Source organism: Oryzias latipes, chromosome 13, assembly GCF_002234675.1.
Source record: "Oryzias latipes chromosome 13, ASM223467v1".
NCBI classification, from domain to species: Eukaryota; Metazoa; Chordata; class Actinopteri; order Beloniformes; family Adrianichthyidae; genus Oryzias; species Oryzias latipes.
The window spans coordinates 14,534,467-14,562,366 of record NC_019871.2 but is presented as its reverse complement, the minus strand read 5'-3'; the positions used below and the strand labels follow the sequence as shown (position 1 = coordinate 14,562,366).

The 27,900-nt window shown below is 39.4% G+C and overlaps 3 protein-coding genes across 5 annotated transcripts; 2 read left to right on the top strand and 1 right to left on the bottom strand.

The window, feature by feature from the left end:
• Positions 1–46: 46 nt before the first annotated feature.
• LOC101163837 (reticulon-1-A) lies at positions 47–12,168 on the bottom strand. 3 transcript variants are annotated; one of them, XM_011482550.3, is made up of 10 exons: positions 11,795–12,168; positions 11,196–11,249; positions 10,525–11,079; positions 10,058–10,267; positions 6,433–6,640; positions 6,116–6,254; positions 4,361–4,430; positions 4,241–4,287; positions 4,113–4,171; positions 47–1,884 (listed from the first exon to the last, which is right to left on the bottom strand). In XM_011482550.3, exons 1-10 carry the CDS (start codon positions 11,823–11,825, stop codon positions 1,809–1,811), a joined length of 1,449 nt encoding a protein of 482 aa, XP_011480852.1. In that variant the 5' UTR covers positions 11,826–12,168; the 3' UTR covers positions 47–1,808. The 3 variants fall into 3 exon arrangements, with proteins under 3 accessions (XP_011480852.1, XP_020563916.1, XP_020563917.1); XM_020708257.2 differs by having other exon boundaries at positions 10,058–10,264; XM_020708258.2 differs by lacking the exons at positions 10,058–10,267; positions 10,525–11,079; positions 11,196–11,249; positions 11,795–12,168 and adding an exon at positions 8,827–8,944.
• Positions 12,169–15,155: 2,987 nt separating this feature from the next.
• LOC101159369 (protein phosphatase 1A) lies at positions 15,156–20,262 on the top strand. The gene is made up of 6 exons (XM_004075397.4): positions 15,156–16,009; positions 16,139–16,710; positions 18,531–18,648; positions 18,858–18,972; positions 19,069–19,132; positions 19,538–20,262. Exons 1-6 carry the CDS (start codon positions 15,604–15,606, stop codon positions 19,568–19,570), a joined length of 1,308 nt encoding a protein of 435 aa, XP_004075445.1. The 5' UTR covers positions 15,156–15,603; the 3' UTR covers positions 19,571–20,262.
• Positions 20,263–22,969: 2,707 nt separating this feature from the next.
• LOC101159121 (4F2 cell-surface antigen heavy chain) lies at positions 22,970–27,221 on the top strand. The gene is made up of 9 exons (XM_011482547.2): positions 22,970–23,463; positions 24,393–24,539; positions 24,616–24,716; positions 25,323–25,400; positions 25,474–25,529; positions 25,620–25,812; positions 26,019–26,126; positions 26,561–26,620; positions 26,718–27,221. Exons 1-9 carry the CDS (start codon positions 23,094–23,096, stop codon positions 27,111–27,113), a joined length of 1,509 nt encoding a protein of 502 aa, XP_011480849.1. The 5' UTR covers positions 22,970–23,093; the 3' UTR covers positions 27,114–27,221.
• Positions 27,222–27,900: the final 679 nt, after the last annotated feature.

The window sequence follows — 27,900 nt, the reverse complement described above, 5'->3', positions numbered from 1 at the left end:
CTTTGAGCAATTTTCTGCAGATAAAAAAATTCAGAAGATCAGCATGTTTGATTTTCCCATTGATTTTATTTGCTTTGCACAGAAAAAAGTCTGTTTTGTAAAATAACAATAATCAGTGTAACACATTTCCATGAAGATTAGAGCTGATTTTACGTAACCATAAGTCACTTGAGTGTTTGGATTTTGAACCCTGTTTCTAAGAATTGAAATTGTGTCGTTGACAATGGAATGCAAAGATATGCAAACCAGCAGGAACTAAAGCAAATGAATGCAAATTTAGAAACTGAAAACCCAAGACAACACCCTTTCTTCTGGTGATGAATTTTAAACATCCTTTATATTGAAGGTCCAGGTCTTCATTAAATGCAACATGATGGTGTTTTAGAAACATATGCTGCTATTTAGATAAGTGTTTCATGGAGGTGTTTGATCATTTTAAGAAGACTTTGCCAAACATGATGCACAAACGGGTCACTGTTGTGCCGGCAAATTCAAAATGACCACAATTTAAAAACCTCAAAACATACATGTTAATTTCTGCTTTTTCTTTTTTTTTACATTTATTAACAAGATACAGGTTTAAAAGCTTTAGCTGACATTTTAAAGCATTTAAACTTCTACTGAGACATGGTTGGGCAAGGTCCTGACGGAAAAATATCAAAACATTTGGTTTGTCTAGAAACATTTTTGTAAAGACACTCACTGATAGACCCAAACAGGAAATGTTAAGTATCTCTACTGATGTTTCATTAAAGAATTTGGAGTTTAGCTAAACCCTATAGAGTGAAATACATGTGAACTCACAGAACCGTCACTCATATCCGAGGCTAACATGCCATCCTGTTTGGTTGTTTCATGGGTCTGGTAGAGCTTCTCTGCAAGGTGCAGGAGTTGCACAAAGTAAGGCTTAGGAGCAAAATCCTGGTGCAAGACTTTAAAGCACTACGTGTGCGAAAAAAGAAAAGCAGAATGTTCATAAATGAATAAAAGTTTGCAGTATCCTGAAATGTCTCATCATCCCTAACATTTATGGACATGGAGGTTTTTTTTTTCTCCAGGTTAGGTTTTATCCCTAAACCGGACGTCTTCTGTTGATCAGATAGACATGAAGGTTTCATGAAGTTGTTTTAAAGACTGCTGTAAACAAAAAAACTGGGTCTTCAACCTGCAGTTAAAAAAGGCACCTGCTGTAGTTAACAAGTTTCCTTTGAGTGAATTCACCCTCTGCACCGCTCAGTTACCTTCTCAATGTTCAACATCTAACAGGAAAACAAGAGCAAGAATGAAAGCAAAGCAGAAAAAAAAAAAGGAAGAAATGAAGAAAAAAGTGATTTTAATTGTGGGAAAAAGTTCATTTTAGTTCACTCACTACCTCGCACATAAAAAAGAAGTCTTGACGATGTATATGCATTCAAACATGTGCACAAACATGCATCCTTAATTGCCAGTTTTATGCTGCCATGGTTAGGAACGACGTATTTTGTCATCTCGGACAAAACCACTGCGACCCCCTCCTGTTTTTCAAGGTGTGTTGCTGCCACTTGAGACCTCATTTGGAATACAGCTCCATCCGAGACACTTCCTGAGTCTTCCTTTTTATACGCATTAAAAACAATGTTTCCAATGATAACAGCAAGAATATTACTGAGGATTCATACAATTCAGATACTTGGATACAGTTAGAGTTACGCCTCCATTCCATTTTGTGGAGACTCATCCTTTGGAGCTCTGAGAACACGTGGCCGAGTAAGACTTCAGAGGGACAGCCTGGACCTGCTGACTTCTGCTAACTTTTGTCTTCACGATGTTTACTGGAGTTTAGGTTTGGCACCACCGGGAGTTGGATCAGGAGGTGGGCCCCCACCCTGGGCGAGTCTTTGTAAACTACAAGAGAAGAGAGTGAAGGGGTTAGTATTCATGTTTAATGAGAGAGATTTTTATTCCATCAACACAATCAATGCTTTTTGTGCCCTTATTTTTGCTGGATGCTCCTTCAATAACAATCACAATACAAAGAAATAATTTAGAATCCCTCTCGATTCAGTTTAAAGAAGTGGCTCCTAAAAACTGGTATCTATTAGAAATTCAGTCTTAGGTGATAGTTTTAGGACTAGAAAATTACTTTGTGCAAAAAGATTGCCGTAATAAGTAGGGATGCCACAATTCTTCAAAGCAAACCGTGTGTTACACCATTGAACACGACTGTGGAGAAACTGTATCGTTGCGTTGCTAGTACTGCCTTTTCTTTATTGTTACCTGCCAATTGAATAAAAGAAAAGAAAAACTTTTCTAAAGTTTTAGTTTTTGTTGTTGTTTTGTAATACACAAATCAAATATTGAATTGAAACAAAACCATGACCCAAAATTCAAAGTTTGAACCAAATCATGGGGAGAGGGTATCGTTGTATCACTAATATAAAACTATTTTAACATAGCTTTTGGATAATCTTATCTGCTTATTTACCACTTGTCAAATTCGTTTTATTGCATATTACCTTTTGTATCTAAATTTATTTGATGTTTCTTTCCATATTATGTTTTTAACATACACCTTATGTACCGGTCTTTAATTTAAACTGCTTTCTTTTTATAATTTTAGCTCCATCAGTCTTTCCCAGTAGGCATCCTTTGTGCCAGGGGCAGCCGGTTTGGTCTGGGGTTGTTGCTACAGTTGTTGCCCTTGCTGGGCAGCTGGAGTTCAGTGTTGCTGCCTCACAGATGTGGAGTGGAACACGTTGCGGTCTCAGTCTGGGGGGCGATGTTCCTGTGGCTTAGCTGGCTCCTGAAGAGATTCCCTATATACTAAGCCTTAAGCTTCTTTTATAAGCTACCGTACTTTTATTCAAGCATTCATTGTGTGTGGGATCATGAAGTGTGTGTTAACGGGGGGGGGGACACGGGGGGGGGTTGGATTTTTGTTGAAATTTCGGTGTCCATCTTTTTGTTTTTAACTGCAAAGTGCTTCGATCTGTGCCAAGTATGAGAAGCACTTTTTATAAATAAACTTTGATTTGATTTGTTTTGATTAAAATTGATTTGATTTAAATAAGTGATAACCCATGTAAAAGGGGTGAAATTAAAAATGGTAAAAGTCTTAGACCCCTAAACCAACAAATGCCCAGTAAATGGCAGATCTTTATTCTTAATTTATCAACATCTTGTGATCAGCTTTGATTGATTCTAAAACACACAATGAAATTATTGTGTGGTACCTGTTGACTACAACAAAAGGAGTTCTGCATCAGTGAAAACCTGCTGAAAAATCAGGGCTTTCGGAACTTTTTAAGAACAAAAGTGGTTTTAAAGCCTTTTTTGCCAGCTTGTTCTTTTTCCCTACGTCCAGAGACCATGTCTGTTTGTTTTAGGCTGACAAGGTAACTTTTCAAATGCTTTAAATTTTTAAATAATGGATACAGTTTCTATTTTCAGCCTCTAAGAGTAACTGTTGTGTCTAAAGTCTTTGTATCACAGATAGTGTAAGCGCTCATCAAAATTTAAGCTTTTAAAACCTGTTCTGTGAAAAGTGTACTTCAGTATAAAAACAGAAATACAAAGTTGTGTGTAGTCATGTTCAGTAGCTGGTCACAAAAAGCCTGATATAAACGGTTATCCCCTGTGTAGATCGGTGTGTAGATCTGCATTTTGCAGTGTAATAAATGTTGGGATGAGGTCCTGCATGTTGTCTGATGGAGACTCATATTCTGCAGAGATACACAAAACATGGAAGCCTGATAGACTGATATAAACTACAGCAAGCATGTGGTCCAAAAATATTAGTGAAGGGGTTTAATTTTAACAGGCATTGATGGAGTTCTGTACCCTGTTGGCACAATGTAATGCACACATTATGAAGCTCATGCAGTTTACTCATTAGAATGAATAGTCATACTGATTTCTGACTATTAAACATATGTAATAACCTCATGTAAATATTTTAAAATAAATAGGAAAAAGTATAAATTTTGGAAATAAACTGAAGCCTGGACAAGTGTCATCATATGAAACCATTTCTGTAATATTTCTGCTTGACATAGCTGCATACCAGGTTACATTGGGACCATTACAATTAGAAAGGCAATAACATTTTTGACACAAGGTGGCGCTAAACTCACGTGTCCTTGATGCTATCTAACTTAGCCTGGATTTTTGCAACAAAGCTGTCCACCTCCTCCTGTTGGGATACATAAAATGAGCAGTTGCACAAACAAAGTATTCATCTTTCAACATAAACCCGCCTTACCTGACGCCTCTTATAGAAAAGTGGCAGAGAGAAAACAGCAATCACACCTGCAGAGAGAAAAATGTGAAAATTCTAACCTTTTCTAAATGTCTAAAGAAAGTGAGGATATTAAAGTCTTACTGATGATCAGCAGGGTCAGGCCGTTGCACAGGTCCCCCAGGTAGGTCACCAGGTACAACAGAAACAGGAACTACGACCCACAGACAGAAATAAAACATCATTCTTTGAATACTCACTTAAATGTGAGTATTCCACCAAACAGTGAGAGTGTTTATTCACCTCCTCTGGAACACAATGTTTACACCACGGTTACCACTAAACCTCAAAAAATGATCTCATATCGTTCATGTTCCCACAGTTTTTGCTACATTGACATTCTTCTGTGTGTTTCACAAAATGTCTTCAAGTGCTTCAGCCCTCTTTGGTGGGATCCGGTTGCTCTGATATGGGATACCCCCCATCTCAGGTGGATAGCGGCTCCAGTTTCAGTGGCGGGTTTCTGCCTACAGACCTCTGTGTGTCATTTCACATACCGGCCAGGTTGAAGTTGAAAGCAGGAGGTCCTGGGAGTAAGGAGCTCCCATTCACTGCAAGTGTACTGGCCTAATACTCTGTCAGTAAAATAATACAATTATATTAAGGATAAACTGGAAGGACAGGGAGATGCTGATGCAAGCGTTTCTAAAGGAGATTTATTTTTACACCTCTGCCATGGAGCTTCCAGTGGGCTTTTGAGATTTCTGTTGGAAATTGTCCACCAATGTAAAAAATGAAATAACAAAAGCAGCACTTTAAAGTTGTACAATGGTTCCGTTGATACAATAACTGTGGCAGTGTTCACTTTTTCAGCAAATTGGGTTGTGTTTTGTATGTCTTCTGAGTTCTAAAGCATCACATAAAACTAAATAATTATTCTCCAGGTAATAACTCAGTTATTAAATTAACGGAACTATATAGGTAGATAAAATGCCCCCGTCATTGTTGTTTAGAAAGTGTGTTTTAAAAACCTTAATGTCAGTCTGAATAACTTTAAACTTCAATACCGGGAAAACAGGATCAGGGGTTTCCCTCCGGATACTGTTGGAAGAACATTTCCCCAGTCTCAAACAGAAACTTCACAAATGTTTTAACTTAAAGATCTAAAGCAAAACATTTGTAGGTAATCGAAGTGTGTTTTAACGAACTGCTATGGTCTGGCCCGGGTGTATAGATGACTAACACTCTGTGAACCTTTATTGCTGTGAAAACATCATGACAGATCAGCAAGAAGACAATTATTATGCGAGGGTCAAAACTTCATACAGTAAGAACTAAATTTAGCTGTCATTTTTAATTGGTACAAGAGAAAAGGGTCAATACAAAAAAAATAAACACCAAGATACATAAATACAAGTGTGAGTGATTATCAATAAGTGGTCTGGAGTGGACTGTCCCAGGTTTCTCTGAAAGAGTTAAGAGTCTTCGTGCCCATAATGGGGACTGACAGAAACTTTGACTTCAGTTAAAAGAGGACAAACCTTTTTATTATGAGTTTAATTTTACCTAAGGGGAACAGATTGTTTTCCCAAACATTCAGTAAATAATTATCCTCTCTAGAGCTGGAAGGAGCAACAATGATGAGGAAAAATAGATGTGACCGAATGAAAGATGTCCATCTGAATGTTCAGTTTAATGAGAGTTTCTGGATGAGAGGAATCGTTTTGGGGACAGATCATTAAAGTATTTACTGAGAGGCTGGCGCACAAAAACACACATGAGCACACATTTCATCCATCTGTCCTCCATCAGACACAAAGCTGAGATCAACCAGGACAGACTGCCTCTCCATCCCGGAAAATCCAGTGAAACAGGACTTTATTTGCAGCCTCAGCTTACCTTCAGGGAATCGAAAAGGTTTCCAACAAAAAAGAGTTTCTTCAGGGCGTCAACAGCAGACAGAGTCGACACTATGACTTTCTGCATGTAGAGGTCAGCCTGCTCCCCACTGAAACTGATATCCAGATCCAGGTATGACCTGAAGGCAAAAAATCTTTTTATTAACAAACAAAAAAGAAACACATTCAAAATGTTTACTTTGTTTTCTAATTTTTCCCTGTCTTATAGTTCCTAAAATACTCAGACAATCTAATAAAAAGAGTGATTCTCTTTGTTTTAAAGGGCTTTTATACCCGAGGGCACTTTTCAAGTCTTACTTGAAAGGATGCTCTCCATCTCCCCAGCTGAGGACGTAGAGGAACTGGTAATAGGTGCGCACAGATATGGTGAAGCACATGACAGCCAGGGAGACAGTGGAGACCACAGTGATGATGCTGAGCTGGAACAGGGACAGCAAGCCCACCACTAACCCCGTGAGCACCATGCCGCTTCGCTCCATATCCTTCCAGTAGATCAGGTCCATCACTAGGCGATGAGGCGAGCAAGTGAAAGGAGAAGGAGTAAAGCAGAAGTTTAAAACGCATGACTGTGGTGCTTTCCGCAGCAATGTCACATCAATCCTCTGCTGCCTTATTTTTGGGACACAACTAAAAAGGGGGCGTGGCAGACAAATCTGAAAAAGAGACAGACAGGCCAGAGAGGTGACAGACGGGAGAAAAAGAGGACTTTTCAGCCTTCAGCATCATGCAGGGACGCATAAGCTCCGGCCTCAGCTAAATTTAGCCCTTTACATGAGAGAGAGCAGCCAGCAGTTGAGGGGAGTAGATTCAGCCTTTCACAACACCTGCTGCCGGTCGTCAGGCTGTCAGCAACCGTTTCTACACGCACTGTTGGTCTCCCTCTCTGTCACCAGGCAATAGCTGCCGTAGAGATCCAAGCATCCATTTAGTCATCCTTTACTAGAGATGACGGCTGAAGCATTTACATGACTAGCTGTGCAATTTACTGCACTACGAACTGAAGTGAAATGCAAAGAGTGATCAATACGACGTGAAGCACACAACCTCACATGAGCCCAGCTCATGCCACGTGTGACAACATAATGCACGGTCAGGGAAATGCTGAGCCTCGGCATTAGAAAGGAGGGAAGCCTCTTTGACCCGAGAACGCCGAAGGCAGGCGGGTTATTTATGGAAATCATAGCATACAATTAACACCAGACTTGTGTTGCTCTCATTCGAAGACACAAGAGTGATAATAAATAACACAACATTAGACACTGATACATTTATTTAAAAAATGGAACGTTCTGAAAGTGTGAAAAAATAAAAAATAAATCACTCATTAAAATAAGAAAATAAAAACATGAGAAGAGATACTGTGCTTTTTTGTAGTTAATAAGAAGCTTTTTACTAATCTACTAATTAACAATAAACAAATATGTAAATGTGTATTGTGTGTGTACAATTAGACTGCATTCAGATTAGTATTTGCAGTGCCTCTTCATTCATTTTGAACAGTTTGAACGAACAATGTTCCTCCGTCTTTTGTGAGTAACATGTACATACATACACACACACATATATTTATATATATATGTATATATATACATATATATATACATATATATATTGACAAAAGCAAGATCTTTTTTTTAACTCAGTTCTGCATATTTGTGTCTGCTGCTCCAATTTACAGCCAAAAACAAGGAAAAACAGCTGTCAGACTTTAAATCACTGCAGACAGCCTTTTGGCGGCTTCCTCTTTTGTATAATTTATTTTTTATTCTGTATTAAAAGACATAAAGAATAAAAAACATTTTGTTCATTTCAGGAAAAAATTTAGCAAGTCTAAAATAAAGTGAATTTGACATCTAAAAACTGTTTTTTGTCACTTGCTGTAACTTCATGTCTTTTTTTTCACAAACAAATCTTAAGGAAAATATATAATAAAAAGAACAAATACTTTAAATTTTTACTCTAAGGACCAGAGAGTGCGCACTGTGATTCAAGATTTTGGATAGAGTAACAATAGCAGTAACTGGGTGATGACTATAATTATTCCTTTAAACATTTGCAGTTTAGAGTAAAGCATTTTTCGTAGGATTTTCAAAATCTAAACGCAAAAATATCAAGGCAAAGATCCTTTTTCTACATAGAAGGTCAACAATCTTTCCCTTCAAAGTATTACATCATGAAAATGGTGCTGTAATTACAATTATCCTAGCAGCACAATTTAAGCTAATTTCCCTCTGCTCTGGTCCTGTCAGATCAATGCCACATCCAAAACTATCAGAGAGTGAAAATTATCTTTGTGTATGAGCTCAACAGCTGAAAGCAGAAAGACCCAAATAAAACAGAACCCAGCTAATGAGAGGCAGAATACTATTTGAACTCAAGCTACTGATAAAAGAACAAGTGATCCCTCTGGAAACAAACCAGCTTTTGATGGAAGCCTGCAATCAACAAGACAGAGCAAAGCTGCCACTGAATTCATAATTTCACAGCCACTAAGCTCAGAATTATCTCGTAAAGATGGTAAATAAAGAAGTAAATGAAGCAATAAACTCAATCTGCTTTTCCTGCATGATTGGGATATAAATTAATTGTTCTGCAGGAGCTATCTGTCACCCAAACCCAGTTAAAACATCATAACGTTTGACAACAAAAGAGAAATATCATTCAAACGCACTTTAAACTGAAATGTCTTACCTTTACTGGCCATTTTAGTGTGTGCTCCAGTGTCTCACTCCACCTGTCCCTCACTGTGTCCCCACTGTGCTCCCCTCACTTGTCTGAGCTGTTTTTGGCCACACAGCAGTCCAAAGGCCTCCCAGCCCAAAATAATCAGGACCACCGTCCCGCCCACCACTCCAAAGACTGCCAAGGTTTAAGGTAAATGTCAGTCTTCCCCTTCTTAAGAGACATTTGCCTCTTTTCTCAAACCTCAGACATGTTAAAAATCCAATCACTCAAGCTGTGGAACAAGGACCAAATTTTCAATCAACAACTCAGACACTAATACATTTAAATACATTTTTTTCTGTTCTTAGCATTAAGGATTTTACTTTAAAATTTCAAATATGGATGCATTTTTCTAGAAAGGAGTGTACATGCCTATATATTTAAATACTATTACTGACAGAATTATGAACCCAAACTAAATCTTTAACAAGTTCCGCCCTCATTATGTGTGAATCAAAGCAAAACAAAAACCAAACCAAACGAAACTAATACCCAATTGATCTGTTTCATACAGTCAATGGCAGCAAGATACCCATTTGTTTCCAAAATATAATGAAATGTTGTGATCAGCTAATGTGTGAGCCATTTATTTCAGGAACTCTTAACTCTGTCATCATTCTGACCACACATTAATCAACCGTCCGACAAACTGCAGTCCCTCCCCCAGATCTACTAAAATAGGATCCATTGAGACGACTGCAGCGGCCCACTTAAAGAGCCGTCCATCTAAAAGACACAATCTTGCCTCCCATTATCTGTCTGCTTTAGTCCTACATAGGCAGCAATAACCCATAGGTATACATAAAAATTCCCGTTCCACAGTGAGGGACGTGCACCAGCACACACTCATCCGTGTGTGAGTTAAGCACTGCCAGGCTCTAATGAGGCACGCGCCAAAAACAGCAGCCAAAGCCAGAAAAGCTTTCCTCACGGTTACCCATCATTCCTGAAATCTCAAGGGAAACAGAGCATGGGCCCACAGGAACAGCGCAGGTTTCCAGTGGAGTGTCTTTGTCTGTGTGCTCTTGAAAGTACTTGCACAAACTGAAACCTGATATTTTCTTTGATCAAAGTATTGATTCATGAGCTAAGTGAAAAGCTCTCTCTAAGCAGTGAGGCAGAGAGGAGGAGTGAAGAAGAGAGATAATAATACTCTAAAGAGAAGAGAATGTGAAAAAGTAGGTGATCAATTTTGTACCTGCAATGTGGCTGAAAACTGCCAGCTCATCTTTAAGGCTAACCGCTGAAAACCAGTGATGGCTGACCAGCTGTTCCTGAGAGTTGAAGCCCGGGTCAGCTGGCGCTGAGCCAGCTGGGTCTTTGGGTTGGACAGAAGTGAGAAGCTCGACCAAAATGGCCTCCTTGGTGATGAGGGGCTCAGGTTCGAGGGCTGGAGAGGCGATGGCTGCTGGATAACAAGGGGGTTATTGTCACTATGGTGTTCACATATGAAATGTGACTTTGAGGTATTTGTTTCATCGGCTCCATATTTGTTCCTCGTGCCAGCTCAGCTATCAGGAAAAGAAATGCTCATGTTCCTATTTGGATGACAGGGATTTGACAAAAATACAAATTAAAGTGTTTAGCTAGCAAAAAGAAGCAACAGAAATCCGACAGTACCAAGAATAAACCAATATGAATGACCCTTCACTCTGTCATCTCTACCTTTCTGCTTTTCCTCATCCTTGGTTATCTGTGAAGGGGGTTGTTGTTGTGATGAGTAAGTGGCCGGCTGGGCATCCTGGCTCATGAAGTCTGCTCTTTGAAGTTCTGAGTCTGTCTCTTGACTTTCTGGCTCCAGGTCCTGGGGCTGAACTGGAAGAGTCTCAGTCTGCTGGTTTTCATCCGTCCTCGCTTCAAGCCTCTCTGACTCTCTCCGCTCAATGTCATCATCTTGGCCGATAAAGCCTTGTGGGTCCCAGTCTACATCTGGGGAGTCCAGCAGGGTTTCCAGAGTGTCTGCGCGCATCAGAGACGTGCGGCTTCCCCGACCCCCTAACCCCCTCCGCCGTTCCCGGTGATGCCGGGAGACTCCAACTGCCTCAGGCTCGGCAATGGCGATGTAAGAGAAAGTCAGCTCGTAGGAGTTCTGGCGAGGGGTGCCCCAGATTGACGGAGAGGAAGCCAGTCCTTCATCGTCGTCTGCCTCTCCCAGCTCCTCATCATCAGACCATTCTCTGGCTGTTTGGAGCTCGTACATCTCCGACTCCTCATTTCCGCCTGGAAGCACAACAGTCAGATAAGTATTCATGAACATAACTGTCGTCCACAGAGGCAAATTTGTACAACATGTAAAAAACCAATGAATCATTCTAAAGTTCAAAAGTGCGTCTTACCATCAGTGCATGGGGGTGTTGAGTCAGGAGTGGATGCCACAGAGCCATATTCCTCTAAAAAAAGAAAGTTGGATAACATCTTCATGTAGATGTAAACAGCTCTTTTATTCTTTAAGCAGAGGTGTCTGCTACTGTGTAACAGCACAGTGAACTTTGCAGTTCAGATTTCTCCACAGTATTTTGGGGAAAAAAAGGACAAGACCATAAAGACTGTTTTCACCTTTCACATTTCATGCAATGGATGCTGTTCAAAAATGTTGCAACATGCAAAGACATATCTTCATGTGTAGATTAAAATAGTCTAAAACATAATGCAAAAGTAGCTTTCAAGTCAAAACAAATTGCAGTTCTGGCATGGAAATGTGCTAAATGTACATGGCAGCCACACAAACCAATGCATGATGATGACAAAATAAGCTCTCTGCTGCGCTGCAGCCATCCGTCCACACGTGTGTTTTTCTTGTCTAGATGGAGGAAGGAGGAAAGGTGGCTGAGTTAACGCATAGGAGGCTCACAGATGTGGAGCTGGAGCATAAACACCACTGGCATGTCACAACCAGCCTTCAGAATGCTAACAGAACCAACTAAAGCAGACTTACGGCAGTGGGAGAATCCTAAAACCTGGCCCATGCTCCATCAAGGCATTGCTGGGCCTATCCAGTCTGGAAGCGGCGGCCCCCCTTCACCTCCACTGCTGCTAGCTCACTCTCTTCCTCTTCCTCCTCCTCCCTCTTGTGCTCCTCGCTCGTCTGTTAAGCAGCTTCCTCTCTCTGCCTCTGTTCCTCAGCAACCCCGCCCTGCCTCACTCCACCATCCTTGCCTGAGCACCCTCCTCCTCTTCCTCTCCTCCTGCATCGCTGCGACTGCAGAGGCAGCAGTGAACGCTACAGCAGAGGGTAGAAGCACAAGCATCTGTGTGAGCTCATCGGGGCATCCTCCGGTCGTAGCCAATCTACGCCGATCTCTTGCTCACTGTGCGGGTTTTTTTTTTTTTAGGTTTGTGTGTTAAAGGAGCAGGATTTCAGACAGGAAGTGACGAGTCTGTGATGTAACAAAACACACAGGAAACAATGACTTTTATCCAAGATAAGGAGAAAAGAAAGTTTTCTCACGTGCTTCCCCAGGATTCCACTTCTTTTGTTTCATTACCAAATATATTACTAAAGCTTATATCATTTAAAAGTAAAGATTGGCACATCTTGTTTGTGCAACCATGACATGTAGAGGGCAGTAGTATTCCATAAATCAAACTTCCTCTACTTCAAATAATTAACATTAAATGAAAGGTGGGGTGGATCCTATTTAAACAATAGAAATCTGTAAATAATCTTTGGGTAACTTCTTTTCTTATCCTTATAGATCATTAGTTACAAGAAAAACATATCAGTTTGTGTTTTGCAATGAAAATTTCCTTGGTTTGGTTAAACTTGATTCTCAGAGAACCTACAACTTCAATACAGAAAAAGTTTATATTATTTGCAATTTTGGATTTTAAATATAAGGGAAAACATTTTTAAAGTTGATAAAAAATGTAAACAATTTTTTTTGAACTTTTGGTAACACTTTATATTAAGATTCCTTAACAAGCTTTGTTAACACATTAACAAGCATTATAAAAGAATTTATAGGGTGTTAGTAAGACATTTATTAGTACAATAAGTCTAATAAGGTTTATTAAATTACTTAGTTAACACATTTACAAGCATTATTATTAGGATGTTTTCAAGATGTTAATGATGCATTTACTGATATTATAGGTGCCTAACAAATTTGTCAGTGTTAATAAGCTTAATAAGATTTATTAACAACCTTTGTTAACAAATTAAGAAGTATTTTTATTGTTTGGGGCTCTAGTAAGATATTTATTAGCATTATAGATGTCTCACACAAACCTAAGTGTTCATAGGCTTAATAAGTTTTATTAACTAACTTAACAAATTAATAGGCTTTATTAATGTGTCAGATGCTAGTAAGATATTTATTAGCATTATAGATGTCTTGTAAATACCTGAAAGTGTTAATAAGATTTATTAACATCTAAAATCAGACCATTGTCTTCTGAATCCATATTACTAAACTGCTTATAAGCTTTACAAATGTATTAATTAACTTTGTTAATAGTTTATTAATTGTTTTGCAGCACCTCATCTAAAGTGTGGACGTTTTTTAGCACAAACAACCACAAAGCATAAAGATTGTAAAAATAACTTTATGACATTAAATCAGACTAAACATACACAAATCGTTCTGTAAAAGATATATAATAATTTAATTCAGAAAAATATTTTTTTTTTTAAAAAAAACATATATACTGGTGTCGGATTATGCTAGCATCATAGCTAATAAGGATAAAGTATTAGCATCTATCCTGAGTGAAACATTCATAGCAAATCCCATCACCAGGAGACAATTCTCTGCATTCACTGCAACTGCATTTAACCACTGTTGCCTTGCTTCAAAGTCCACAAGAAAGTTGCACAAGCCAGTCATTTTTGAAGACCGAAGACAATAAACCTACAGGAGCCATGCTAAAGTCTCTCTATTGCCAAGACTGGGCCTTATTTTAAACAGCGATTCATTTCATCGGTTGGGTGGTTTTTTGTTGGCATGAGTCCATGATCTAAAACCCAAATTCTGGTAAAGTCATTTTTAATTCAATTCTTTTTTTCAAAATCCATCTATCCATTTTCCTATGCCCAGGACCCTCTAAGTTTACCAGAGACCATCTGGATGATCCAGCGGAGGATTGGGAGAAGGTCATGTGGTTAAATGAGACCAAAATGGAACTCTGGTATAAATGCCACTAGCCTGTTTTGGAGGGGGGGGGGGGGGGGGATTCTTAGATGTCTTCTCAATATTCACCATGGCCACTTTGAAGCATGAGGGTGAAAACATCATAATTTGGAGCTGTTTTTCTACAAAGGGTACAGGACAACTGGTCTATATTGAGAAAAGGATGAATAGGACCATGTATGGTGAGATTTTGGGTTAAAACCTCCTTCCACCACTAATAGCATTGAGAATAAAATGTGAATCTTAAAGTATGACAGGAATCCCAAACACAACACTTTGGGCAACAAAGAAATGGGTATGTAAAAAGCATTTCAATGTTCTAGAGTGTTCTAGCCAGTCTACGGACCTCAAGCCAACAGAGTTTCCACTAAAAGTCTGTTACCCAGCAAAAGCCTCAAAACATCACAGTTTAAAAGAAGATCTGCATGAAAGAATGGGCCAAAATGAATACCCGGTAAAGACCTACAGAAAATCTTTAATCTCTGTCATTACCAACCAGGATTACATTACTAAGTTTTGAGGTAAATATCGACCAAAGAAAAAGCAGACACTGTGATTTCCTAGATTATTTTTGTACATCTCTCAAAGTTAAGATGTTTCGATAATGAATATAACAGACCTCTCATCTTTTTGGGAGGGGCAACATGCAGAACCTCCAAATACCACTTTACCCCATATATACATTAACTTATAAAGTCGGTGTCAGTATAATATGAAATGTCAGTGACATTTGGACCACATCTTCCTATAACAAACAATGTCATTACCCAAGTTCAGTTCAGTTCGTGACCTTTAAACTGTGTTTGGTTCACATAACACTGACTGCTGCTGTAAGTGAGCCATCCGAGACTAAAAGTATCCAAGATTCTTGCCAAACGTGTGTGTTATCCGAGTACGTGATAATTTGTGCACGAGGAACTTTACCTCTATCACTTTTTACTGTGTCATAGTATAATGTTTATTTATTTCCTCCTAATTTATAACTAAAGTTAAAATATTTGTGAAATATTGAACAAAAGAAGTTCATGGTTAAAGCTATAGCTGAATTGGAGTAAGCCACAAAAATCATTCCTTATTAATACCCTAACATTTTGCACGTCATAGAATCCTCATACAGTCACATGACTGATTATTGGATTCCTTTGCCTTGTGCTAAATGTCCTGCTTTATAATCCATGCATGACTGGAGACACAAGTTATCTGCATCGGCTCTCTGGCGAGGTGATTATCCCAAAGAGTCCCAGAGGGAGGGGAAGGAGGACACACTGTGTGGAGCAGTGCTAAAGGGATAAATCATCACAAGCAGAGAGGACAACAGACTAAAGAACAAGATCAGCATAAGGGAGAACTTGAAGAAGAGAGGATGATGGTTTTTCTACAAGTCAGATTAAGGATGGACAAGTGACAAGTAGCCAGGACACTTCTTCCAACACAAACTACTTTGGTTTACCGGGATTTTTCCATAATTTACTTGTTGTTTACCTCTTTGAACTGGCACAGCCTAACTGTTGCCCTGGACCTGTTGAGGAAAACCCACAGGCGGGAGAGAGCCGCGAGGAGGAGACAGGCCTCTGGCAGGTCGAGCAGGAAGCTTGAGCTCAGGCTCCGCGGGGTGATGAGGACTGCCAGACGTGCCAGCAATGTGGAGGTGCCCTCCTTCCTCCGCCAGCTGGTCAAAGAGACGGAGAAGATGGTGACTTTCTTCTTCAAAGGTGGATCTAGAGAAGCGGGGTCTCCCGATGAGGATAATTTAGATGAAGAAGACGCATTACCGAGCCCCTATCTGGAGCGCCCCATCCTGGAGAAGCACACGTCAGAAGGAGGCAATGATTTAGGACTAAACTATGCTGTGGCGAGCATGCAGGGCTGGAGGGCTCAGATGGAGGATGCACACACCTGCATGTCCCAGCTGAGAGGAGATCTGGAGGATTGGGCCTACTTTGCCGTATTTGATGGACATGCAGGCATCACTGTTGCACAGTATTGCTCCAAAAACCTGCTGGATCACATCCTGGCCACAGGTAGAGGAAAACCCCTGATTTGTAAAATAAATGTTATGCATTAGGATTATTCTTATATTTATGTGTCCAAAACATGGGCTAATCTTTATAAATGCAATCGTTTTACGTCAAAATCTCTCCTTTCTGCAGGTGGGATCAAAGCAAATGAGGACCCTGAGCAGGTGAAAGAGGGGATCCGGGAAGGCTTTCTTAAAATTGATAGTCACATGCACAAACTGTCTCGTGAGGACAGCTGGGAACGGAGCGGCACCACGGCAGCAGGCGTCTTGATTTCCCCCCGTCACATTTACTTTATAAACTGCGGGGACTCGCGCACCCTGCTGTGCCATGACGGGCAGGTGGTCTTCTACACAGAGGACCACAAACCATTCAACCCCAGAGAAAAGGAGAGGATCCAGAACGCTGGAGGCTCCGTCACCCTGCAAAGAATAAACGGCTCGCTGGCCGTTTCCAGAGCTCTTGGGGACTTTGACTTCAAGGAGGCGGACTGGAGGCCACAGACGGAGCAGCTGGTCTCTCCTGAGCCAGAGGTGTACAAGCTGGAGAGGACCCCAGAAGATGAGTTCCTGATCTTGGCCTGCGATGGTGTGTGGGATGCCATTGGGAATGAGGAGCTCTGCGCCTTCGTCCGCAACCGCATGCAGGTGTGCGACGACCTGAGAGACATTTGTGCACAGGTCATTGACCTTTGCCTGTATAAGGTGAGAAGTCCCAATTCACAAAAACAACAAAGTATACATCACATATATACATCACAGATCTTTTATACTTAAGTTGACATTTGAGATGATAATAAGGCTAGTGTACAAAAGTAGAGGAACCTACTAAGAAAAATAAGAAGCGCTTTAAACTAGCAACAATAAAGGTTTTGATCATATTTCATGGAGAACCTTTTGAAGACTAAGGACTTTACAAATAATGTATATATTTATATATACATTATTTGTCATTACAATTATTATTAATTATTATAATAATTTAAAAAAACACAGCATTTAGAGGGTAAAAGCTCTTTGTTTTTTTGAAACCTCCAAATCCTAAGTGTATTATTGCAAGGTCAGTGTTTATTCTGCAATCCTAATGACAGAATTCTCCATCTAGATTTTCATTTATAATTTTTGTTTGTTTGTGCATTGTAGTTTTGGATTGCATATTGCATAGCAATTTTAATAATGACAGGCAAACAGGTTTTTCACACTGAATATTTAAATCTTATTGCACATCAGTGTACATCAATGCAACAAAAGCTTTTATGATTTTATCATCAACGTTTTTCCTAACATAAGATTGGGATCGAGGAGAAAAAATTAAGATTTATCTAAATAAAAGGAAAAACAAGAATAATTTGTTCAAAAATTGTAGAAATTTTAAATGTATCAAAGAGAAGTGCTCTACCCGCTCTACCTATCCCAAAGTTTTATTTTTGAACATTGTCTGTAACTGTTGATGGCAGATATACTACAGTGTGTTGATGTCAAATGTGTTTTGTTAAGTTGGAATACTCTGAAGTTCCAGTTGTGCGTCAGATCTCTGCCTGACAAACGTTGACTGTAAGCGGTGATTACAGCACAGCAGCTTCCGAGAACGTCAGTGGAAAGTTTCAGCTGAGCTCCTTAAGTTCTGCAGTTCCCTCTCAGCAGTGTTGCCCTGTAGATCTACCACAGCAGGCCTTCAGCCAATTACCTCAAACCCGCTTCACAATGAGTGGATTTATGAATGAGCTGCCCCACATCACAAAGGCGGAACGGTGTGCAAAGTGTGCGTCACAGAGCCTTACGCTCATATCGTTACGTAAGTAGATTTCTTCTGCTAGTCTTCGTGACACTTTCAGTAAATAACAATCTCAAGCTCTTCTCTATAAATAAGATGTATTAGGGCATCCTGGGACATGAGATTGGATGGAAGAAAATCTGCACATGGCTGGGCTTAACTCTAAATGTGGGTGTGTTGATGAGAGCTCAGCATCGTGGCTCAATGGCTCACCAGCTCAGAGGCTTTATTCTGACCAGCATGATCTGGTATTTATTTCACCTGCACCTGCTTAAAGGCGACATGTTCCAGCACACCAAGACACTCGCTACTTGGAGTTTTCATTTCGAACAATTACATGCAGTGATGAAATGCCAACCAAAAGCAAAAGAGTGTAAAATAAAAGACTTTTCAGAACATTTGAACTGCTAATGTGATTGTCATACCAATCACAATACTGTAAACAACCAGGTGTTGGTGGATTTTTTCTGACCCCCCCCCCCCAAAAAAAGACCCAAAATTTTGAATCAGATTATTCAAATTAATTAAATAAATATTTTTGCTGCATAATAAGAACAATTGTCTATCTTTAAGCTCGTCATTTGTTTTAAAAGAACAAAGCAGCCACTACAGGAGTCAATTATATGTAGCCAATATAAAAACAGCCACTAATATGTAACTAAACACTCCACTAATCTACTAAAACCTACCACTAAAATGAAGAAAACTACGGTACTTGGCACTCAAGGTGCGTTTCTGTCTCCCTCTGCAGGGCAGTTTGGATAACATCAGCATCATCATTGTGTGCTTCCCTGGCGCCCCCCAGGTGTCACAGGAGGCACTGCAGCAGGAGGCAGAGTTGGAGCACCAGATTGATGTAAAAGTGGAAGGTGATTTTCTGTACATCGGCTTAAACCTCATAAGACCTGGCGTTCACATGCGTGAACATCACATTTTGGGCTATATTACCACTGTAGGCAATTCTGCCAAACTGGGGCCGTGTGACTATATTTGTAGAGGGTTAGCTCAGATCTTAAGAGGTAAGGTAAACACACCAAACGTATCATTTAAAAAAACTATGACTCTTTTTTTTTACCAGAAATAATCCAGATGATGAGGTCCAAAGAGGAAGACCCAGACCTCTTGTATGTGATCAAATTCCTGGCAGCAGAAGAGATGCCAGGACTCCCACCAGGAGGGGGAATCACCAGCAAGTGAGTAAACCTGATGGGAGCGGGGGGCACTGCAGACATGTTCATTTTGTGAAAAGGGGGGGATAAGCATAAAAATAAAATGCATTCTTTTTCCAGACGAGACTGCATCATCTCCTCATATCAGAAACATGTAATGGGCCTTAGGACTCAAGAGCCTATGGTAATGCACACACACACGAAAGAACTTTGATCTTTTAGATCAATGTCATATTAAAGAAAGCTTTCTTGTTTTTGTTGAAATCTAGTCTTTTTCTAGTCAAACTTAGTCAAATATAACAGTTAAAGTGAAATGTAACACCACTAGTAGAAAAAAAAAAAAAGAGTTCATCATAGTGACAATCTAGCAAAAAAAATTCAAATATTGAAGTCCAACCTCTAAAGTGCTATAACCTTTAAAACCATTTTTGCTTTTGGGTCATTTGTCTCCGTTTGGCTCCATACTGATGCAATTAAAACTGTTTAAGGTGTTCAGCAATTAATTCTACTATATGTCAATGTGGTTCCCCGATACCACTTTTGTGCTTAAAAGAAACATTGAGAAACTGTTTTCTGTGGGATGTTCCAGGACATTGGGGGATCAGAGGAAGACTCCAGCTAAAACTGCAACCATGGAAACCGCTTCATCATCGCCATGAAGACTAAGATGCTTAAAGAAGAAGTGTTACATTAGAAACAGATCAAGAGGGAATTCATTGATTTAAAATATGGTATAAGATGTGTGCGTATTAAATAATTAAGATGTGGTTTGCATTAAACAATCAAGGTGTTGTTTTGCCTTTGTAAAACTAAATGTTCATCTGTTCAGCATGTTAAATATGTGTCCAAAAATCTCAGGAGTTTGAATCCATTGTAGCTGAGACATTTTAAATAATTATGTCGCAAGTTCAACTTTGTGCTGGAAAGAGCAAAGCAAACATACTTTATGAGTGCCAGAAGCTTTGTCTTAGTAGTGAATGTCTTTTCATATCAGAAATAGAATAATACCTCCTCCCACTCCTTATTATCAGTGTTGCCCCACCTAGTCAGCCTTTATGTGTAATGTTTTCCTTTTAAATGCACCAGCGACATATCTGCAAAAATGATCAGCATACTGGTTCCCTATCATGCAAAACCGGCTTTAGCACTGACAAAGATCCTGCTCTGCTTCTGATCCCTCTTGAGGCAGAACACAGGTGCAGGACACAGGAAAATAAATGAGAAATGAGTAAATTACAACTAAAACCTTAAAGGATGCGACACGCAATTTATTTTTAAAGGAAACATATTAAAATCCATTTTGATGATGTACAAGGAGGGAGTGCTTGAAATTCTTGTCCATTTTGTTAGTATCAAAAAATCCTTATCAAGGACTTTCAGATGACATTTTTGCTGTAATAATAAATGTAATAGTATAGACAGCACATGACATGACAAGATTATTTCTTACCAAAAATGATTATAGTTTTAATCCTCTTTAAAAGAAAACCACATAGAGTTTGCAGAGATTTCAGGGTCAGTGTGCTTTACATGTCAGTGGCTAATGACTGCATATACTGAGAAAAACGGCAGTACATGTAACAAGGACTTGCTAAAATCCTAAACTTGGAAGGTGAAAAGAGCCAGGGGATGAGATGCAAAAACAACAATGTGACAGAAAAGTTGATCAAAGTGGGGGGAAAAACACTAGCAGGCCCTTTTGGGACATTTCCAGCATCTAAACTTCATTAAATGTGCTCTGCAAAGCACTTTAGGGGTACAATATGACCTTGGCTCACAAAGTAAACAAATAATATAATTTTGAACCCTTTGAAACAGTCAACAGCCTAACTAAACGTCCTGTCGCAAAGTTTAGATCTTCTGTTCAAAACTGAACTCAAAGCCATTTGTCGAGCATTTTAGTTCTTGTTAGTTAGTTCTGTCACTCATTTAAACACAAACACACAGCTGCATACCAACAGAGGGTCACAGAAGTTTTCTTGCCTACTTTAGCAGTCATGGGTTCTTCACAATGTCTTGCAGTTGTGTGTTGAGACACATCACCTCTGCATTAATTAATGAAGCTGGGCTTTGATTGGACGGCGCCAGCTTCTCACCTCCTCACTCCTGACATGTCCAATCTCTCAAAGATGTTGAACTTGGTGTAACAAGGCAAAGCTAAGGACATTTGTGGAGAATAAAGTGAAAGAAGAGGAGGAGAAGAAGACCAGGAGCTCAGAAAAGCAGAAAATGTGAGTAAAAGCTAAGCTGTGCCTTGATGGGAAAAGCAACGGTTTAAAGAACAAAAGTCTTCTAATGAGTGTGTGCTTTAATATTCCTGTCAGGTTAACCAATAGTTTAGTTTTAGCTTTAAAAACACTTTTTTTTGTTTTTTGTTTAAAGGAACTGCTGTCGGCTAAAGCCAACACAGATAGTTGTACAAACACCTGATATGTTTGTAATTTTTTAGGTGATTAAGAAAAAAAAAGACGACAGACCTGTTATAGATAAACAACAAGAAATTTTTAAAGATTTAAAAAAAGTATGAGCAAGCAAAACCTTTATATCCTCAAAAAATGTAAAGTTTGAGAGAAGGGAAACATTAACCAGAACAGTTATGAATCAGTAGGAATTACAAATAGAGAATTGCACAGGCTAAGGAAAAGTTTCATGAAGACAAAGACCATCTATTATTACATCTATGTAATATGTACTGAATGTATTATCTGAAACACTTAAAAGCCTCAAATAAACTAAATAGATCTAGAATTTCAACACAATAGTGACATCCAGATGTCAAATTTCTTCGTACACAACTGAGTGCATGTCAACATCAGAAGCATTCTTTAATGTGTTGTAAAATAAAAAATTAACAAGGAAAATAATAGGTATGGACCTTTAGAAAAGTGTGTAAGTAAATTTGGACAACACAAAAGGTCTAGTTTTAACTTGCTTTTTAATTGTGTACAAATATTGCAAAAAGTGTAGAATAACTGTTAACTTAAGAAAACATTTGTTTTAAATTGAAGACTAACAATGGTTATTTTCTTATGTATTGTTTATTGTTCATGCCAGTTGAATAAAAAGAAAAGATAAATCAATGCACAATATTATTAACCTTTCCTGAAAGCTCTGAACAATTGGAACAGTGGAAGAAAAAATATTCTTATGTAATCTGTTCCTTGTACACCAGCGCAAAAACAACAGTATCAACAATAGTAACGTCACATCTTTTGTTGTGTGCATCTTTATAAAAAGTAAAAATAACATGTCTTTTGAATGGTGTTTTAATCCTACACTAGAATGTTCAGAAGGGAAGTAAAAATCCTTTATGCAAAGATTTTATTTTGATTAAATGGTGCATCTTCTTAATCTGTGTTTGCTTTAACCATCACATTTGCTCCACTGCCGTTCATGGAGGTTAAGGTCCTCCTAAGTTATCCATCATCCAATTCTAAGAAATAATTATCTAAATAATTGTTTTAGAAATAGGTAAAAAGTAAATGGTAGAAAAACTACTTACACACTGAGCTGAGTTAAAATATAACTAATTTATTGTCTAAAACCTATGGAACCAGGTAAACAAAAGAATCAATAGTATTGTGATCATCCAGACATTTTTGGTAACAAGGGTTTCAGGCTGCATGATTTGATAAGAGGCACAATCCCTTTGTCTGTGATTTAAAAAAAAACATTGCAGCAGGCCTCTAAGTCTTCCATCATGGTTTTATAACCAAATTTGGATTGACAGAATTTATTTTATTAGTTGAATACAATTTTTACTTTTTAAAAGACACATTTGTTGATTTGATATCCTTGTGTTCTTCAGTCAATGGTAGCCCACAAATCTTAGAAAGAGTAAGTTGTCAATATTTGTTTTTGTATGAGTAAGAGTTCTAGTTTAACTAATAGATATTAAGAGAAAAAAAGTAAACGTATATTTCCATAAATGTCATAACTTTCCAAATAAGTTACTTAAATATGCAACTGAGGTTTCTACCAACAGGAACGTGTGAAAAGCTCCGGCCAACACTTCCCGCGTGGTCTAATCTCGTGAGCAACTATCAAAAAAGGCAGCTAATTTACCTGCAGCGAGCACGTGCGCGGGAGCACGCGGAGAACACCGCGAGCCTCTGTTTCACCTCGACTGTGCGTCCCTCCTGCAGATGCCCGTATACGCAGCAGACACCAGCTACGGCAGCGTCCCGGGCACCGGGCTGCTGGGCGGCGGTGGCTCCATGGAGACGTCCCCGCTGCTCGAACCGGACCCGGAGCCCGTTCAGCACTGGCGGCCCCTGAGCAAGCAGCAGCTGGAAGCCGCCGCCGGAGGCCCCGGTTGGAGGAAAGTGCGCCACTACCTCGTGCTGACAGTCTGGCTTGCATGCATCGTGATGTTCTCCGTCGCCGTTGGGATCATCGTGTTGAGCCCGCGGCCTTCTGCGACATGTCTGCGATGGTGGCAGAAGTCGCTGTTCTACCAGCTGCAGGCCGACCTGTACATGGAGACGCAGGCCCAGGGGCCACAGGGGGCCACGGGTGAGCGCACCACCTCACTTTCTGCCCGTTTACGCACCAAACATCTCATCCGCTTCTAACTTCTTGAGTTCTCAGAGTTTTCCACCGGGGATTTAATTTGATTTCTTTTATCAGAAGATGGGATTTACAAAAACTGTTAAACACACAACAATCTGCATACCGGTTATTCCATACAATTATTTTCTTATTTAGATAACACGTCATAGATATAATAGCCACAAAATTGCTGCACAAGAATAAAACAAAGATTTTTTAAACAAAGAGAAGTAAAACTTATTTAATAGTCTTAAAAAATTATTTACCCAAACTATGGGTTAATGCAATATAAAATATATTTCATTAAAAATAAAATAAACAGAAAAGGATGATCGTCTGAAATGAGTGCACTTTGTGTCTCACAGGCTTATCTCAAACATTGTCATATCAAATGATATATTTATTTCTGCATTATTGCACACAAGCATGGCATATTTGGAAAATTTTATTTAGAAAAAAATGATGGGTTTCTGAGGTGTAGAGGTTGCCCAAATGAGCATGTGCCCACTGACAAAAGCTACTATTTCATTGAATATAAAAATACAAATATTAATAGCTAAAAGTTAGCTAATTGCTACAGTAATTTGTATTTCTTCTTTCACCTAAAAATTAAGTGTGAAAAAAACATGAATTATTTATAAAATGGGACAATTTTTATCACAACTGTTTTGTTCAACCCCATCACAGTTTATAAATCCTCCCATTTTTATTAGTAATGGTTTAAATCTTTTTTATTCATTGTTGAAATTAAATTAACTTCAATGTTTTTTTTTAGGCAGTCTGTATTCTTTTCGTAGCACAAAACATTTCTTTACATAACTTTGTCACTGTAAGCACAGAAAAAATGCTTTTCTGGTTCATGAATGAGAATCTTTTTTTCCCTCTTTTTGAAGAGGTGAGTGAGCAGCTGGCTCACCTCAGATCTTTGGGCATAGGAGCTCTCATCCTGGAGGGTGTGTTTCACAAAGGGATGTCTATTTCCAACCTCACAGATGCACCCACTCAGATCCAGCTTCTGCTCATGGAGAGTAACAAAGCAAGTGAGTTTAAACAGGAATTCTGTCTGTCTGTCTGTGTGTGTGTGGATTAATGCTGTTTGGTTTTTTTGCCCTGCAGATCTTAAGGTGGTAATGGATCTTTGTGAAGCAGATCTGTTGGAGCTTTATGCAGCAGCAGGACACTCAGACATGCCATCAAACCATTCAACCCCTGTACAGGTGAAGCATGTTCTCTCCTCTCATAAACTTGGTCTCGCTGCAATCATCTTTTGATCTGTTGTAAAAGTGTTCCCAGTGTTCAAAGTGTTCCCCTTTTAATGATGGTTGTGCCATTTTTAGGCAAAATTAAAAAAAAAACCTGTTGTTTTCTAGGACATAGTTTCTGCAGAGCAGCAGCAGCAGTAGTTCAGAAATTTGCCTCTTAGTTGTGGTAGGGAGTAAGCCTGTCCCCATTTCCCATAATCCCTTGGTTTACACGCTCGCCCACCCAATTTACAGCCTCCCAAAACCCCAACCTAACATAATCAGTGCAACAAAAATGGCAAGCAATATTGAATTTTGAGCCAGATGTCAGCTCAGAGGAGGAAAATGAAGGCGCACACGCATCTATTTGTCATCAAGTGGATGTATAAGAATGGAGCAGAGCAGGGAGCTTGCGGCCACCCAACTACTGACACAAGCTTTTTTTCAATGGCATTTCTGCATCTGCTCCTGATTCACAATGAATTCACAATCATGAGAAAACGGCACAAGATCATGTTAAAACATTTTCATTGGAGTGCGTCTTTAAATGCTAAATCTTTTAAACATTTTTTTTATCTTCAGGATGCATTGCGTTTCTGGTTGGGGCAAGGAGTAGCAGGTTTTCTTATATGTGACACAGATGTGGCATATTCAGAGGAGGTATGTCAATCAAACAAATGTTTTAATTTGACCAACATTGGGTTTTTCTAACCTGAATTTTTGAACGTTTCAGGCCTTGCTGGAGTGGAGAGGTGTGCTTCAGGAATTCAGCACTCGGGGGGAGGAGAGGTACACTCTTGGTGGTAAACATGGATAGATGTTTCCTCCTAATTCATTTTAAGATTTTTTGGGAAATGGTTTGTGTCTGTGTTCATTCAGGATTGTGATGGTAAAACAGACGTCGGACATTCCTCGTCCACTAAACTCAAGCCAGAGCAACGTTACTCTGGTGAATGTGGTCCTGCGCTCTATTTTGCCAAACTCGCGCAGCCCTCCATCCTTTCAGGAAGTGGCCGAAGCCATAGAGAAACATCTGCAGATAAAAGAGGAAGACGCATGGCCTAGCTGGACTGTAAGAGAGAAGTGGGCATGCGGTCGAAGGGTATTCTTTTGTGGTTGAATTGGTGTGAAAAATTTTCCAAAACGGAAGTTACTTCTGTTTTTTTAAAAGTATTCGAAAGTAGCATTACTCAAAGCATTTCACTTTAAAAAGAAGCATGGAATCAAATATTTGAGCTCAATTTTCCTCACTTTTTTTTTTATTACTGTTTCCCGCAGGTTGGAGGTGAAGCATCTCATGAGTTAAAGAGGTTACTCTTTGTGTTGCTAATAACCATGCCGGGTTCACCAGCAATCCAGCACGATGAAGACTTTGAGCGATTTCAGGTAAAACTCCGTCTGATGCTGCGTACACACCGGGGGTGTGATGCTCACTGAAGAACAGGCTGAATGCAGGTTCTTGAACGCGCTTTTAGCATACAACGTTCCCACTGGGCCGTCCATGAATTAAAAGGGATGCTATCCATGCGTCCCTACCAAAGCGGAGTCCTTGATTGGTCAAAGTTCAACTGGTTTAACCATCAATGCATTTTCAATGGCTGGACGTTTGTACGTAACCTTGAAAACAGACTTAAAAACTTGCTTAGTGATGCATGAACGACAGTTTTGATCGTGGAAGCTCGAAACACACATATTTACATGCGTTTACCTAGACTTTTTCATTGGGCGTGGTTGCTTGAACGCATGTTGTGGAGGCAGGTGTAAATGTAGCATAAGCCTTTCAGACATTAGATATCTCTTAATGCCTTTTCTTCACACAGAGGGAGTTTATGAGCAAAAACTCACCAAACAAAGACATTATTAGGTCATACACATACAAGGTAAGTCAGAATCCCAGCTGTTTTTCTTAGAATCTAACTTTTCATAAAGCTGGACATTTATCTTCTCATGTTTCCTCTTAATTCCCACACATTTTAGAACATGGACAAGACAAAGCGGGGAAACGTCGCTCTGTTTAACATCCTCAGCCACTCCAAAGCCATAGAAGAAGCTCTCATGTATGGGAGCTTCACTTTCCTTCCCTTCGACGCCTCCTCAAACTCTTCTTCTAACTCCACCGTGTCCCCTTCTTTGTCCCCTCCTCTCCTGGCCTTTTTGCGCTCTTGGGGCTGTGTGCACTTCCTTGTCCTGCTCAACGTTGGAGCAGAGCCTCACTTTCTGAACCCCGCATGGGCTCCTAACCTGCCAGAGTCCGGGGTGTTTGTGGCCAGCTCTGGGTTGAACCGCTATGGGACCACACCTCTGCACGCAGTGGAGGTGCATCCTCATGAAGCCATTGTTCTAAAACTCTTTAAACCAGGGAGGTATTCATAAATGTTTGCAGTTAAGTTTTGTTGAGTTCTTTTTTTTTTCTTGAAGTTGTGACTGAGTCTGTGGAAATAAAATACAGATCATGGATGTATATAGCATGATCTTATCTAATTTGTGCTTCTTTGTAATTTATTGAGAGTTTGTCCTTTTTATATCAACTGCTTTTTTGAAAAAAGAAAAAAAAAAGCATGTATCTGCTTTTTTTTTTTTTTCATGTCATCTGTTCTCCACCTTAGTACACATAAGCATTAGGTTTTTTTCTGTTGGTGTTTTTCCACAGATTTTTTTTTTACTATTTTTGAGTCATCAGTAAAGATTCAAGCATTTTAAGTTGTCAAAAGCTCCTGTTAAAACGGAGGAACAGTTTACTTGACTTTAGGATTTGTGCTGCAGCCGTCCTGGTGGGGCGTTGACTCGCTGCAGTTGGGATTTGAATCGGCTTCCTAAGCTGCTTATAAACCATGGCAAGACTTAAACTGATAACATCTGATTCATAAAGCTTGCAAGTAGAATATCTTTGGTGATATTTGAACCATTAAAAAAGAAAGCGACGTCTAGCTCTGCTTTGCAGCAAGCTGAATTCTTTGGTTGTTTTGGACTATTGAAACGGACAGCTGTTTTTGCATCAGTTGACCAAATGAAGGCGCTGTAGCACAACTCAGCTACACCATCTGATCTGTCCTTCAGAACTGATCAGTTCAGCAGTTAACATGGTTAAGATGTGCTCATACTTAATAGGAAGTGAACAGTTTTGTAAAGTATGCACAGTGACCGAAACAATTAATGCAAA